This window comes from Mustela lutreola, chromosome 10 (genome assembly GCF_030435805.1).
Source record: "Mustela lutreola isolate mMusLut2 chromosome 10, mMusLut2.pri, whole genome shotgun sequence".
In the NCBI taxonomy this organism is placed as follows: Eukaryota; Metazoa; Chordata; class Mammalia; order Carnivora; family Mustelidae; genus Mustela; species Mustela lutreola.
In genome coordinates this window covers 103,765,570-103,782,808 of record NC_081299.1, presented here as the reverse complement: position 1 = coordinate 103,782,808, position 17,239 = coordinate 103,765,570, and the positions used below count along the sequence as shown (strand labels likewise).

The following is a 17,239-nucleotide window of genomic DNA, read 5'->3' as shown; positions in this document are numbered from 1 at the left end:
TTTTTAGAAATATACAACCCTCCAAGGCTGACTCTTGAAGAAATAGAAATTCTGAACAGACCAATTACTAGTAAAGATATTGAATCAGTAATCAAAACCTCCCAGGGGCGTCTGGGTGGCTCAGTGGGTTGGGCCTCTCCCTTCGGCTCAGGTCATGGTCTTGGGGTCCTGGGATCAAGCCCCACATTGGGCTCTCTGCTCGGTGGGGAACCTGCTTCCCCCTCTCTCTCTGCCTGCCTCTCTGCCTACCTGTGATCTGTCAAATAAATAAATAAAATCTTTAAAAAAAAAAAAAAACTCCCAAAAAACAGAAGTCCAGAACCAGATGACTTCACTGATAAATTCTACTAAACAATCAAAGAAAAATTAATACCAATTCTTTTCAGTCTTCTTAAAAAAAAGGGGGGGAGGGGGTAACACTTCCAACTTCAATAATACCCTGATACCAAAACCAGACAAGGACACCACAAGAAAATTATAGGTCAATGTCCCTGAAGAACGTAGATGTAAAACCTCCACAAAGTATTTAAAAACTGAATTCAAGGGGTACCTGGGTGGATCAAGTCATTAAGTGTCTGTCTTCGGCTAAGGTCATGATCCCAAGATCCTGGGATTAAGCCCTGCATCCGACTCCCTGCTTAACAGGAAGCCTGCTTCTCCCTCTCCCACTCCCCCTGCTTGTGTTCCCTCTCTTGCTGTGTCTCTCTCCATCAAATAAATAAATAAAATCTTTAAAACAAAACAACAACAAAAAAGAAAACTGAATTCAAAAATACATTAAAAGGATCACACATCACGATCAAGTAGGATTTATTCCAGGGATAAAAGGATAAACATTCACAAATCAATCAATTTGATATACCACATTAAGAAAATGAAAGATAAAAATCATGTGATCTCATTGATGCCAAAAAAGCATTTAACAAAAATCAACACCCATTTATAATAAAAATTCTACACAAAGTGGGTATAGAGGGAATGCACCTCAGTATAATAAAGGCCATATAAGACAAGCCCACAGCAAAAATCATATTCAATGGTGAAAAGCTTTCAGTTTTTCCTCTAAGATCAGGAACAAGACAAAGATTCCCATTTTTGGGGCGCCTGGGTGGCTCAGTGGGTTAAGCCGCTGCCTTCGGCTCAGGTCATGATCTCAGGGTCCTGGGATCGAGGCCCGCATCGGGCTCTCTGCTCAGCGGGGAGCCTGCTTCCTCCTCTCTCTCTGCCTGCCTCTCTGCCTGCTTGTGATCTCTTTCTGTCAAATAAATAAATAAAATCTTTAAAAAAAAAAAAAGATTCCCATTTTTGTCACTTTTATTCAACATAATATTGGAAGTCCTAACCACAGCAATTAGGAAAGAAAAAAAAAGGGCATCTAATTCAGAAAGGAAGGAAGAAATAAAACTGTCACTATTTGCAGAAGATTTATATAAAGAGAGCCCTAAAGATGCCATCAAAAAAACTATTAGCATAAACTAATTCAGTAAAGTTGCAGGATATAAAATCAATACACAGAAGTCTGTTGCAATTCTATACACTTACAACAAGCTACTAGAGATATTAAGAAAACAATCCCATTCTATCCTCTCCAAACCCTGTACTTCTCAGATTTTTAATGGCAGCCTCATCACGTAGCCACCATCAATCATTAACTTCAGCCCCTTCCCATCTCAATAGAACGGGGAATGGAGCTGAAAATTCTAAGCTTCTAATTATGGCTTGTCCTTTCTTGTGATCAGCCCCCACCCAAGAGCCATCTAGGAACATACCCAGCATCACCTCATTAGAACAGAAGATACTACTGCCACCCTGGACATTACAAGGGTTTCAGGAACCCTATTCTGGGAACCAGGGGGCAGAGCCACTATGTATTTTCCTTATCTCACAAGACCATTAGTCCAACTGTCAGCTCCAGGATCCTTCCCACCTCAGCTACAGTCCTTGCCAGTAAAATGGATGTTCAGTATCCACTTAACCTCCCTGAAGTTAGGACTAGTCTCCAAGAGAAATGCAGAAAACCCAAATCCCTCCCAGACTGTGGCTTCTCTCACATTTCCCCCTTTCAAATCTCCTACACCCATCATGTACAACAGAACTAGAAGGAAGTCTGGGAAATGTATAGTCTTTTGCTTTAGAGCCTCAAGGATATGATAAGGCAGGCTTGGGGGTTTGGGAAGAAAGAAATGTGGGTGCCCCTCAGCTACACCCATCACAGAGTTGTTTGAATTCCCTTGCCCACGTCTCAGGAGGGTGAGGGGTACAGGAATACCTCATTTTACTGTGCTTCACTTTATTGCCCCTAACAACACGTTTTTGTTTTTGTTTTGTTCTGTTTTTACAAATTAAAGGTCTGTGAGGACCCAGAGTTAAATGAGTCTATAAGCGCCATTTTTCCAACAGCATTTGCTCACTTTAAAGTGTCTGTCAGGAATTCGAGAGGCAGGGTGAGGATCGTGGGGGGTAGGGAGGGAAAAAATGAAACCAGATGGGACGGGGGAGGGAGAGAAACCATAAGAGACTATTAATCTCACGAAACAAACTGAGGGCTGCTGAAGTGGAAGGGGGTGGAAGGGACAGGACGGCTGGGAACATTGGGGAGGGGATGTGCTATGGTTGAGTGCTGTGAATTGTGAATGAACGATGATTCACAGACCTCTACCCCTGAAGCAAATAATACATTATATGTTAATTTTTTTTAAAAAGTGTCTCTGTCACATTTTGATAATTCTCACAATATTTCAAACTTTCTCATTACTGCTGTATTGGTTAGGGTGATCTGTGATCAGTGATTACCATTTACTGAAAGCTCAGATGACAGGTTAGTATTTTTCAGCAAATATTTTTTAATTAAGGTATGTACACTGGGTTTTTGGTTTTTTTTTTTTTTTTTGACATGATGCTATTGCATACTTAGTAGACTACAGTATAGTATAAACATATATACAACCTTTATACGCACTGGAAAACAAAAAAATTCACTTGACTACCTTTATTGCAATATTCACTTTATTGCAGTGCTCTTTAACCAAACGAACCTGCAGTATCTCTGAGGTATGCCTGTCCTGGAAAAGCAGGCAAAAACAGCACGAGTAATAGGTCTACGTGTTACAAAAACAAAGTGATCTTGACATACCTTTATGATCCAATATACTTCCGAGTTTCTGAAGTTCACTGGAATGTATGGGATATATCTGCGACACTATTCAGGAGAGGAAGATCAACTAAAAGGTTTTCTGGCGGGTTTTTTTTTTTCTTTAAGATTTTATTTATTTATTTGACAGAGAGAGAAAAAAAGAGAGTGAGCACAAGCAGGGAGAGCAGCAAGCAAAGGGAAAGGGAGAAGCAGGCTCTCTGATAGGCAGGGAACCCCACACAGGACTCAACCCCAGGACGCCAGGATCATGACCTGAGCCAAAAGCAGTCACTTAACCAACTGAGTCACCCAGGTGCTCCCAACTAAAAGTTTTTTAATCACTGGGAAGAATACCGCAGAACAAAATACTTGTTTCACTGATTTTCAGAAAGTGGCTAATTCATTACATATTTGAAAGAGAGAAAAAAAAAAAACCAGTCAAGTTCCTTCCTAATAAATTTCTGGGGAAATAAAAATTTAAATATAAAGAGATCACAACTATACTAGAAAAAAAAAATTAAGACAACAACAATAAATTCGGAGTAGTAAAGCCCCACCTAAGCAAACATACTAAAGGCAAAAATCATTTAGAAAAATGCTGAAGATTTGACTACAAAGAATTCTTAAACATCACCACTGAAAAACACACACATACACACACACACACACACACACTCTCTCTCTCTCACACACCTCATCAAAATCAAAACACAAACTAGAAAACATATTCCCAATATCTGTGGCAAATATTTAATATCAATGCAAGAAAGAACAAAGCAAAAGTCAGTTAAAAAATGGGCAAAGAGCATAAATACGCAAGGAACAAGAAGAAAAACCAATATCCAAGTGTTCATCAATACTAGGAAACTAATATTAAATAACAAAAGAACTTTTTTCCTTTTTATTTATTTATTTATTTTAAAGATTTTATTTATTTATTTGAGAGAGAGTATGAGAAGGGGGAAGGTCAGAGGGAGAAGCAGACTCCCCGCCAAGCAGGGAGCCCGATGTGGGACTCGATCCCGGCACTCCAGGATCATGACCTGAGCCAAAGGCAGTCGCTTAACCAAGTGAGCCACCCAGGCGCCCCCTTTTTATTATTTTTTTAAATTAACATAAACTGTATTATTTGTTTCAGGGGTACAGGTTTGTGCTTCATCAGTTTTACACAATTCATAGTGCTCATCATAACTACTCACATCAGAAAATACCAGCGTTGATGACAATGTGGAAAAATCGGCAAAAATGTCACATACTTTTTGGCATAGAAACGCGGCCTTGGAAGAATTAAAAATTTATGGATATAATAAATATTTGGTTACAAGAACATTTATTAGTATTATTTATAACCACAAAAAAAGTAAGATCCCAAATACCCACATATTTGGCTGGTTAAACTATGGCACATCCATTCATTGAAAAATCTGTACCCACTAAATATGATCTTTTAGAATAAATAACTAAAAAGACTAAATGATGATAGAAGACAAAACTGATTCCAAAAAGTATGCATATGAAACCCCATTTTTGCTCCTCTCCCTCCCTCCACAACCCATCTCAGAGAAGGAAAAAAAGAAATTATACAGACACACACAGATCAAGGATGGCACGATAAATAAGAACATATAAACAGTAAGACAAAGATGGTAATTAAATTTTTTCTTTATGCAAAATATATTACTCTAAATGTTTTACAGAGAACATGTACTACTTCTGTAATAAGGAAAAAATCAGTAAGGATTTTTAACCAACTCTCAAAAAATCATTTTACAAAATATAAATTCTAGTAAATAGAAATGGGAATTTCAGGCTATAACAGCCAATGGTTATTCTTTTGCGTATACCTGTTTTCTATTTTTTTCTTTCCTTCCACTACAATTTATTGTTCCCATCACTAAGTTTCCACATTGTCTACTTCCTTCTTCATTAATTAATTCACCCAAGCAAAGGTGCACCTCTTCTCTCTTCTCGCTTTTACTAAAATAACACACATCCAGATGATAGTTCTCTAGATATATTTATTATCTGCAGTCTATCAATGAGCGCACTCCTCTAGCCTTCTCCCGCAAATAATTCTCAAAGCATCACACCTAAAAACACATTTAAAGAATAAGGCATACAAAAATATGTTACGATACCCACACAAACACCAGTCCATAAGCTTCTATTTAGGCTGGATACACACTCCCTAAAGACACAGACACATTCATTCACATAGCCTCAGAGACACAGCAAAGGAGAGGTCTTTCTCATTCCTGTCTGTATCCTAACCACTCACCTTCATTCCTCTTCTAAGCTGGATACAGAAATACATCTTTTGTTTCATTCTGAGAATCAACAAAATCTCACTTCCTTGGCATTTAGCATGTAACAACAGTTCAATAAGTATTAGTTTATACTTCTGGAAGCAGTAACAGTCCCCGCCGTAGGAACTCTGGTAAGGCAGGGCCTGATTTTGTTTTGCGCACCTCTGTACCTAACAACTGAAAGTATGTGGCTCTCGGTAGCATTTAATAAATAATGAATTAAAGTCTACACCACTGATTATTATGGACCCAAGTTTCTATCATACAGTTAAAGCATGCACTGCATTCCCCATTTTATAATTTAAAAAACAGGACTGGAGAGGACAGCTGGTGAATCAAGCGTAGTCAGGCGAGGAAATAAAAAAAGAGGGCCTGAGTTTTTCCATCCACAGGACAAGGTGTCACCTTCGCTGTCTGTAAAGCTTCGAGCTTCAGAGATTCTAGGAAAGGACTGGGAAAACACGTAAGTGCGTAAGGACTGATAAACTTTGCTTACCGGCGTGTTTTAAAATAGAGCATTGTGGAAGAATTAACCAATGGGAAATTATCAAAGAACTGCACGTGCACGGTAAATGAGGAAGACAGGTGAAGCAAGCGGAAGGGTTCTGAGAGTTTTACAGGAGCAACTCATGAACTCCCCGGGCTCAGGCCTCCAAACTGACCGAAGAGAAACTTTAAACTCACATTCTTGGGGCGCTAGGACCTCCTCTGCGTCTTCAAAAAGAAAGGTCTTACCTTCGGGACAGGAGTCTCGCGTAGTCCCTCCGCCCTGAGGCTAGCTTGCCAGGCTGCGGACGGGTGTCGCTTCCCCGCCCGGAATCTCGTTCATTCCACGCTCGCCAACCCCGCGCTGCGCCGGCGGGGGCTAAGGCTGCCTGGCCCCACACCCGGGCCCTCTGTGCCCGACCCCACCGCAGGGGCGGGAAGGAAAGGCCCTGGGGCCCGCAGGTAAGAACAACAACCACCACCCACAGGACGCGCCAGCCGCAGCGCCGAAGGCCCGTTCCTAGAGCGGGATCCTCTGGCCCGCCAGAAGCGAGTCCCGAGAAGTGCAAAGACCCCGGAAGAAGCAGGGCCAGGGCCACTGACCTGTCAGGCCCCATTGCCTTAGGTCCTGCTCCTGCACTAGTGCCCGCGCCACCTCGCCTCGGCTCCGGGTCTTCAGAGCACGTAGAAAACCGGGCATGTGGCTCCCACACGTCGCGGCGCCCGAACTCTCCATGCGCCCCGAGAAGCTCCGCCCCGCGGCGCCCGCGCGCTTCCCTCCCGACGCACCCCGGCCGGACCCAGCGCGCAGCCGCCGCCAGAGGACGCGTCCTGCGCCGACGTCCGGGCGCCGGCGACCTGCGAGTTAGCCTGCAGGGTCTCATTTTCGTTCTTTCCGGTTGTGCTCAGCCGGCTCTCGGCGTCGGCTCGTCGGGAGGTCGCACTATGCTCACCATTCACTTATTAGCAACACTGACTATGCGCCAGGGGCATACATACTATGCGGGTCTCTGAGGTTATGGAATTCAGTAAGACGTGGTTGGTCCCTGTCCTCCAGCGATGCACAGCAAGAATGTAAAAGCCTGGTGTGCTCGGGTCCTTTTGCACCAGTGATACATTGGACCCTAAAATCCTCTTACTTACTCCCTGTTGGCCGTAGACCAAAGTCAGGAACTTCTGAATGATACGAAATTAAAATCATGAAAATTGTCATTACCAAAAGGAATTTCTCAAGTGAATTATGGGGAACAAATTGAAGCAAAGTGTTAGATTAGGGGTCAATGACAACATCAGCTTTGAGTGGATTTATGACGTAGTAATTTATAATTAGTAGTGTGTCACTGATATAAATTAGAATAACCAAATAACTGCAGTTATTCAATAACTGCAATAACTGCAGTTAATGATCCAGTGAGAGGTGCTGTCCTGAGTGTTTTACAAGTTTTGTTTTGTTTTTTTTTCTCGTTTAACCCTCACAGTAACCTTATAAATAGATATTAGGATTGTTCCCACGTTAGATGAGGAAAGCTATAAGAGGAACCGTATTATTCTCTGGGTAATGTCATCAGAATACTAGTACCATTTGGGTAAACCTGGGCGCTTCTATCTTCAGTAAACTCAGATTAAAGTTGCATGCCACCCCTGACCCCAGTCCATCTACCCTTAAAATAAAAGAAGAAATTAGTTCTGAGCTACAAAAGAGATGTCTTTGGGTTGATTTATTCATAAAAACCCAAAGCACTGTTTTGAGCACCTCCCATATGTCAGGCACTCTTGGCACTGGAGACAGAGGCCACTAGTCTCATTTGCAAAAACATTTAAGTAAAACACACTTATATTTCATATTTTAAATTAAGTGTTATTAAGAGTTATATTTTAATTAAGTATATAATTAAATTAAGTGTAAATTAAGAGTTATATTTTAAATTAAGTATATATTTAAAAGGAGGAGACAGGCAATAAGCAAATAAAAATCAGGTAGTTATCAATGTTAAGGTGAAAGAGAAACAGTCACATAATGGGGCTATACTGATTCCCTACTTGATGCTTTGTCAACACCATAAATGGGATTTGTATCATTTCCTGGCTTCTCTGTAGGGCTTCTTGGGGTTGCTCATGAGTGATTATGCATCCTGATCTCTGGGTTTGAATTTTTTTTCCTCTCCTCCAGGTTCTGTAGGTAGGTTTATCCACTAAAGCAGTAAGATCAATCACCTGCCACTCAAACAAAAGAGACTTGATTATTTTTAACTTAAGGTACATTTGTTTTAGCATAATACCAGAGATAGAGTCCTAGCTTTAAGCTAAATTTCTCTTGGTAGATTGAGTCTGACATCAAAAAAACAGGTAGGAAAGATAGCTGAAAAACCCCCAAGTCAGCTGCTGGTGACATAACACATATAAAAGGTGACAGATAAAATTTTACTCCAGATGGTGTATTAAAGGAGTCTATGGAAGGGGATAGAGTGGAAGTAGGGTGACCAGTTAGACCACTGCAGGAGTCTGGGCAAGAGATAATAGTTGGGCTAGCATGGCAGCAGTGGAATGGTAAGTAGTGGTCAGATACTACATGTATCGAAAAGGTAGAGTCTATAAGGTACATGGATTGAACATCTGAGAAAAGTCAAGGAATAAAGGATGATTTCAGGGATGTGACCTGAGCAAATGATAGTTTCCTCTTTTGGAGGGGGTAATAGAATTTCCACTTTTGGAGGGGGTAAGACTGAGAATGAGGAGGTCTGAGGAACATCAAGAATTTTCATTTTTAATGTCAACTATATTTCAACTTATAAAAGGAATTCATGGAGCACCTGCGTGGCTCACTCAGTTAAGCACCTGACTTCAGCTCAAGTCTTGATCTCAGGGTCCTGGGATCAAGCCCCGAGTTGGGCTCCCCACTCCCAGGGAAGTCTGCTTGTCCCTCTGCTCCTCTCCCTCCCTGCTTATACTGCCCCACCTTATCACTCAAATAAATAAAATCTTTTTAAAAAATCAAAAAGGAATTCATTTTTGAACACAGTAACATGAAACTCTTCTTAGATATCCCAGCAGAGATTTTGAATAATCAGGTTGATTAACCTGGAGCTCAAAGGAGGGTTAGAACTGAATATATTAATGTGGAAGTTATCCACATTAATTTTCAGATGGACCTTAAGCCTTGTTACTAGATAGAATCTCCTGGGGGATGACTGGAATTATAAAAGTGACTTAGGGGGCGCCTGGGTGGCTCAGTGGGTTAGGCCTCTGCCTTCGGCTCAGGTCATGATCCCAGAGTCCTGAGATCGAGCCCCACATCGGGCTCTCTGCTCAGCGGGGAGCCTGCTTCCTCCTCCCTCTCTGCCTGCCTCTCTGCCTGCTTGTGATCTCTGTCTGTCAAATAAATAAATAAAATCTAAAAAAATAAAAAATAAAAAAAAGCGACTTAGCCTTAGACAATTAACATTTAGAAGCTGAGAAGAGGAGGAGGAACCAGCACAAGAGCCTAAGAACAGCAGCCTGTGATACAGTAGAAGTAAGAGCATGGTGTGCAAGAAGAAGAGAGTTTGCATTTGTCTGTGTCAAATGTAACTGATAGGTGGAATAAAATAGAATAGAGAAAGAAACGTTGGATTGGGCAATATGGTAGTCATTGATTAAAGTGGAAAGTTTTGCTGTTAGAGGGAACAAAAATGGGAGTGGTAACTGAAGGGGAACATGGGGTCAAGGGAAGTCTTGTTTTGTTTTCAGATGGGTGATATTAGAGCATGTTGACTACTGATGGGAATGGTCCAGTAGAGAGAAAAACTGATCCTGCACAAGTGGTGTCCTTGAATGAAAGGATGGGCTGACTTAAGAGCACAGAGAGTCCATGCCCTGGAACACGCAGAGGCATATTACACCGGCAGATTTAGTAGTGAGAGTATGTGGAAGATCTCTTGATTGTTTCTGTTGTTTAAGTGAAGTAAAAGCAAGGTCATCGGGCGCCTGGGTGGCTCAGTGGGTTAAGCCGCTGCCTTCAGCTCAGGTCATGATCTCAAGATCCTGGGATCGAGTCCCGCATCCGGCTCTCTGCTCAGCAGGGAGCCTGCTTCCCTCTCTCTCTCTCCCTGCCTGCCTCTCTGCCTACTGTGATCTCGCTCTGTCAAATAAATAAATAAAATCTTTAAAAAAAAAAAAAAAGAAGAAGAAGCAAGGTCATCAGATGAGCTTGAGGAAGGGGAAGGGGATTTTGAAGGTTTTAGGAGGGAAATGTGAAAAATAGTTGTCTGGGGTGTGGAATAGTGAATTGACTAGAGAAATATGGTAGCATTGCCAAGCAGCAGCAGCAGCAAGGTTTATGGTCATGAGAGCAGCCAGTGTGGTGTGTGTTGAGTGCAGGTAGGGAATACTTAAAGAATTGGAGTTTACCAGGGTTGGACTTTTGCCAGATGAGAGCAACAGAGAATGATTACACTGGCCATATCCCCAGTGTCCAGAACAGGGGTAAACAAGGTAGAAAAAGTCTCCTTACTCATGAAGCTTAGATTCTAGTGATGGAGAAAGACAAAATGGTGGGGAGGATACAAATAAGTTAGGTAGTATTGGTGGTAACAAGATAGTAAAACAGGGTAATGAGATTAAAATAGGGCTGGGAAGCAACTCTGAATATGGTGGATTGAAGAGCATGTCATCAAGAAGATGACATTTGAGTTAAGATCTGAATGATGAGAAGCCAGTTATGTGAAGTCAGGAAGACGATTGCTCAAGACAGACTGTAAGGGCCTATTTAGCCAGAGTGATTCCATCTTGGATTAAACAGGCATTTTGTTGTTTATGCAGTAAAACTTAAACTGCCCCTGCTCCCCTTCCCCCAGGGGACTTACTTAAAAACAAGTCCCGGAAACCAGTCCCAGGTAACAAAGCCCAAAGACAAGGGTGGATCAGGCCATGTGGATACATTCAATCAGTGGGGGGTTGCATACTGTCTCCCTAGTTACCAAGGAGTATGGGCCCCGCCCTTTGGGCGCCATTTGGGTGCCAATTCTGACCAAGGGGATAGGCTAGTTCAAATATCTACTAGGGTAAATTGTAATTCAACTGGTCACTTATGTGTGACCTAGCATGAATATGCAGCTTTCTCTGTGTGTTACAATTTCATTGGCCACCTGTGCGTGGCCAGGCCCAACCACATGTCCTTTGCCCTTAAAAGCTAGTCTGCAAAGCAGAGAGGGGTTGCCCACTCTGTAAGAGGTGCAGCCCTGGCCAGTGGGTTTGATTCTTGATGCTTGGGGCAAAATAAAGCTTTGCTTGACCTTTGCTTTGTATCAGTCTCGCTCCTTTAATCACGGACCCATTATTGGGGGACCTTTCACAGACCACAGGGCAAAGATACTGAGGCAAGGTTAGAAAAGGAATAATAGATTCGTTAGATTGGTGAGGGGACACTGGAGGGGACTAGGTCACTGATTAGATAGAGAGCTGAGGAAGAAAAAAATGTTGATATGGACTCCAGGGGGTTCTGCCTTGGATAACGAGGTGGATGTTGATGCCAGCACTGAGATAGAGAATATAGGAGAAAACTGTCAGTTTGAGGAAGGGAAGATAAGGATTTCACTTTAAGGATTGTTGCATACGTACCTAGAACAGTGCCTGGCACTTATATTCACTCAATAAATAGTACTGCTGCATGTTTGAATGAGGTGCCCATAGAACGATTCTAAAGTCCAGGAGCCATGATTGTTATAAACCTGAAGCACAGAGAAGACATTTCCTAGATGGGAAGACTTAGGCTACAATGTTTTCTAGGAAGTAACTGCTAATTGCCAAAATAAAATCTAACACCAACTCCTTTATAATTCATTGCTAAGGTTATGACCAATGGTTTCATATTAATTATTTGTTTTATTCCTCTACAGAGAAGGTAAATCCTCCGGTAATAACAACTAGTAAGATTAATGGTAACCAGATCACCCTAGGAATGGGTCTTACTATCTGCCCACCCTACGAAAACAAGCATGATCATGCCCGGGTTAGCAAACAAGTTGTTTGTTGGCCATTATGTCCCTGTTGGGTAACAGCAGGATACCAGCTGGCAGCATCCGGTAAATCAGTTATGGAGCCTGAATAAGAGCTGTGACCATGGATGAAAATTTGTACAAACCTCTTCTTAGGTACATGGACTTAGACCTTTGGGCTCAGGTTAGGCTGAGGTCAGGGCCCTCAAATGGAAAGATCATTCTACAGAGATGAAGGAAGAGTTTTCTCTCCTTCAGGAAAGGAGAAAACTTCATTTTGGCTTTTGATATTATTTTACATATTTTACATCAAATAACATAATAAATCTAAAACCTAGAAATTCGGGGGAAATGTGCTATAGAGAGTGAACTTTGAAGTGTATCAACAAGTCAGTCTGGTTTACAGGACTCTTGCCAAGTCAGTTTAGAAAGTTGCCACTACTCTTTAATACTAAGGGCATAATACTGGAAAAATATCAAATAAATCTCTGAGGACAAAGTACAAAGATTGTAAACTGACCACAAGTCAAAATTTGCCCACAGGTCCTTTGGATTATAGGGCTGTGTTCTCTCCTTTTTGTTTGGATATATTTTGACTGTCATACCTTGCCATTAAATTAACAATATGCAATTTCACACTCTTTTCTTTCATCTAAAAGTATATTGTTGTGGAATCCACACAGCTAATCACAGAAGGCTTTTGAGTTTGCCAATTCTGGAATTTAAGTTGTGTGACATATTTCCACAGAAGGAAAAGGACATCTCCATAACAACCACGAAGCAAATGTTTCTCAAGACTCAGGGTACATTAAAATATCTTTTGACAAGGGTGAATGAGTGGCTCAGTTAGTTAAGCAGCTGACTCTTCATTTTAGCTCAGGTCATTATCTCAGGGTTGTGCAATGGACCTCTGCATCGGCTCCATGTGCTTAGTTGGAGTTGTCTTGAAATTCTTTCCTTTCCCTCTGTCCTGGCCCCTGCTTGTGCACGCTCTCTCTCTCTAAAATAAATAAATAAAATCTTTTTGAAAAATATATTTTGACAATGTGATCTTGCTACTAGAGGCTATAATCCTGAGAATTCTCTCTTGCTCATGGCCCAAAGCCATGTTGTACCCTAACCCCATAAAGCCTAGGTCTTAGATTTTAAAAATGAGCACAAGTGTTGCACTCATATTTATATTCCTGAGGCATTGTTGTAACTTTGATGCAAGGTAGTTCTCCCACTTCCATTCCCCAAAACTGCTCAAAATTGGCAAATAAAATTAATCTTCATAATCAGAGCTTTAACAATCAGAGAGTGCTCCTGGAAGGCCTAGGATACATGATAATTTATAATGAATGTAATAACAGCTACTCTATAATGATGTTGTAAAAATTAAATGAAATCATTTTCTATAAGGAACTAAACACAAATTTTAATATCCAGGGCATTGTGAAGGACCAGAAAACTTAAGCTGGGAATGAACTTGGTGATCACCCAAGTTTTCTACATCTCACGATAGAGACTCAAGAAATTAGGAATTGTCCCTCATCGTTGAGGTTCCACCATAACCTCATTCGCTTGGGGAATCCACCAAAAAATGTTCCAGAGTATTTTCCTCATAAGTGTGGCCCACAGGTTCGGGTTCTAAAAGTAAACAGACCCACGCATACATATACATATATACAATGTGGGCTATATACCCAGTGGTGGGGTTATGGACAGACAGCTTTGATAGAATGTATTACTGTTCTCAAATGTTCACTTTCTCCCAATAAGTGACTATTCATATCCTATAAAATGATTATACATTTATGCTTCTATCCATATGACATCAGTGCCTTCCAACAGGCTAACTCTGTATTAACTTGCTTTGGCCACTGGAATGCAAGTGGTTGTGAGGTGATCTAGTGCATGAACTGAAGATTTAAATGTGCTTGCTGAGATTGTTCTAATATATAAATATATAATATTTAATATATAATAAGTTATTTCAATCTGTGTGCAGTATTTGCCATCTGCACATCTTTTTTGGTAAGCCTTGTTCTTTTTCGGGTGTCACAGCTAAGATTTTAAAATTAGCCTCACACACATGTGCGCACACACACATACACTCTCCTACACCTTGAGATTTTGATTGGCATTGCATGGAATTTGAAGACCAAATTGCAGTAAATGGACATTTTACAATATTTACTCTTATGACTCATATACATGGTATCTCACTCCATTAATTTAGGGTTCCTGCATTTTTTCCAGTATCTTTCCCCACTTTATGCCTCGAGATCCTGTACATCTTTTGTTCAGATTACTGCCATTAATTTGATATTTTGACATGATATAAATGGTATTTTTAAAATTTTCATTTCAAACTCTTTTTAAAAGACTATTTGCCGTGTAAAGCAACAATACTGTCAATGTATTAAGGGATTCATAAGATTTGAAGTAAGGGGTGCCTGGGTGGTTCAGTGGGTTAAAGCCTCTGCCTTTGGCTCAGGTCATGATCCCAGAGTCCTGGGATTGAGCCCCACCTCGGGCTCTCTGTTCAGCAGGGAGCCTGCTTCCCTTCCTCTCTCTCTGGCTGCCTCTCTGCCTACTTGTGATCTCTGTCTGTCAAAAAATTAATAAATAAATAAAATAAAATCTTTAAAAAAAATGTTGAAGTAAAACATATAACAATAATACAAAATTCAGGGGAAATAAAATTACGTATTCTGTTGTAAGACTTACATTGTGGAGGGTTAAATAATAATTTAATATAGTAATAAAGTAAGGATGCATATTATAATCATTAGAATAAGCATTAAAAATATAAGAAATGGATCTAAAGGGGTACCTGGGTGGCTCAGTGGGTTAAAGCCTCTGCCTTTGGCTCAGGACATGATCACAGGGTCCTGGGATGGAGACCCGCATCGGGCTCTCTGCTCAGCAGGAAGCCTGCTTCCACTTCTCTCTCTCTGCCTGCCTCTCTGCCTACTTGTGATTTCTGTCTGTTAAATAAATAAATAAATAAAATCTTAAAAAAAAAAAAAAAAGAAATGGATCTAAAAAGATAATAAAAGGATAAAAAAGATAATAAAAGGAAAAATGAAGAATTAAAACATAACTTGATTAAACTGAAGGAAAGCAGGAAAGGAGGAACAAACAAAGAAGAGGTGTAAAATTTTTAAAAAAATCAATTTTCAGTAACCATATCAGTAATCACAATAAATTTAAAAGGCCTAATCAATCTTTAAAAGAAAAAGATTGTTGGGGAACCTGACTTACTTAGTTGGTAGAGCATGCAGCTCTTGATCTTGGGCTCATGGGTTTAAGCCCCACATTGGGTGGAGAGCTTACTTAAAATAAAATAAATAAATCAAAAAAAGAAAAAAGAAAAAGTTCGTCAGACTATGAAAAAAAAAGAAAGACCCAACAATATCCTGCCTATAAAAAACACACTTTATTTATTTTTTTAAAAAGATTTTACTTATTTATTTGACAGAGATCACAAGTAGGCAGAGAGGCAGGCAGAGAAAGAGGAGGAAGCAGGCTCCCCGCTGAGCAGAGTCCACTGTGGGGCCTGATCCCAGGACTCTGGGATCATGACCTGAGCGGAAGGCAGAGGCTTTAACCCACTGAGCCACCCAGGCACCCCAAAAAACACACTTTAAATAGAAGTTTTTGATTTAAATATAAGTAATTAGAAATAAAATAATGAGAAAATATATTCCTTGAAACAGGAACCATGTGAAAATTGATGTGGTTATATTAATAACTGTCAAAGTAAATTTTAAGGAAGAAGTAAAAGAAAAAAGAAGGAAATTTATAATAATTAGAAGATCAATTCCAGCAGCCAGCAGAAAGGATGAATACCCAACTTTTGTATCAACATGGACAGGACTGGAGGAGATTATACTGAGCAAAATAAGTCAAGCAGAGAAAGTTTCACTTACTTGTGGAGCATAAGGAATAGCATGGAGGATAGTGGGAGAAGGAAAAAAAACTGAATTGGGGAAATCAGAGGGGGAGATGAATCATGAGAGACTGTGGACTCTGAGAAACAAACTGAGGGTTTAGAGGGGAAGGGGACGGCGGGGTAGGGGTGAGGGAGAGATGGGTAAGCCTGGAGGTGGGTATGAAGGAGGGCACGTATTACATGCAGCACTGGGTGTGGTGCATAAACAATGACTCTTGGAGCACTGAAAAAAATTAAATTAAATTTAAAAAAAAAGACAAATTCCATAGGAAGAAGACATAATCCTAAATGGGTATGTACCTAATAATATAACTTCAAAATTTATGAAGCAAAAATTGACAGAACTGTATGGGAAAGACAACTTTAGAATTATATGTGGAGATTTTAACATACCTCCTCAATAATTAACAGAACAAACAGACAAAACATTTGTAATGATATAGAACATTTGAGCAACAATATTAAGCAACATAACCTTATGGACACTTGCAGGACACTATACTTAACTACAGGTTACACAGTCTTTTCAAATGTATATGAAACACTGAACACAATATCCCATATGCTAAGCAATAAAACTAGTAATCAGTTTCTAAGGATTAAAATTATATTCTCTGACAAAATTAAACTAGAAATCAATAACAAAACATCTAAAAAATCCCAAATTTGAAAATTAAGTAACTTCTAAATAATCCATTCATCAAAAATGAAATTACAATAGAAGTTTGAAAATATTTTGAAAGGAACACTAATGAAAACACCACATTTGAAAATTTCTGTGATGCAGCTATAGTAGTTCTCAATGGAGATTTGAGGACTTAAGTAAATATTTCTACAAGCTAAAAAAAGAGCAAATGTAGAAAGAAGGAATAATAAACACAAAATCAGAAATTAATGAAATAGAAAAGAGATATAAAACAGGAGATGTCAATGGAGCCAAAAGACAGTTTTTTAAAAAGATTAATAAAATTGACATAATTGATCAAGGAAAAAGAAGAATGAGAAAAACAAATAACTAATATTAGGAATGAGAGAGGCAACATCAATCTAGATGCTACACACTTTAAAAGAATAATGGAGGGGGGCAACTGAGTGGCTCAGTTGGTTAAGGGTCCAACTCTTGATTTGGCTCAGGTTTTGATCTCAGGGTCATGAGATCAAGCCCTGTGTAAGCTCTGTGTGTCTCCCCTGTGCTGGGCATGGATTCTTCTTAAGATTCTCTCTCTTTCCCCCTTCCCCTCCCTACCTTTCCCTCCCATGCACACAGATCAATCTCTCTCTCTCTCTTAAAAAAAAAAAAAAAAAAAAAGAGGATGTCATGAATAACTTTATGCCAATACATCTGACAATCTAGATGAAATGGGCAACTTTTTAGAAAAGCACAACTTACAGAAAAGGGCAC

At 40.1% G+C, this 17,239-nt stretch overlaps 1 protein-coding gene across 3 annotated transcripts in view; it reads right to left on the bottom strand.

Annotated features, from left to right (window-relative positions):
- The window catches only part of CHD1L (chromodomain helicase DNA binding protein 1 like), a 145,627-nt gene that overhangs the window by 65,128 nt on the left and 63,260 nt on the right, over nt 1-17,239 (bottom strand). Inside the window, exon 1 of one of the 3 annotated variants that reach the window (XM_059136592.1) lies at nt 6,529-6,696. The exons of 1 other annotated variant lie outside the window; for it this stretch is intronic. In XM_059136592.1, coding sequence (XP_058992575.1) covers nt 6,529-6,661 — 133 coding nt within the window. In that variant the 5' untranslated portion in view covers nt 6,662-6,696. Of the gene's footprint in view, nt 1-6,174; nt 6,463-6,528; nt 6,697-17,239 lie in introns of those variants that run through there. One more of the 3 variants, XM_059136594.1, reaches the window with a different exon arrangement.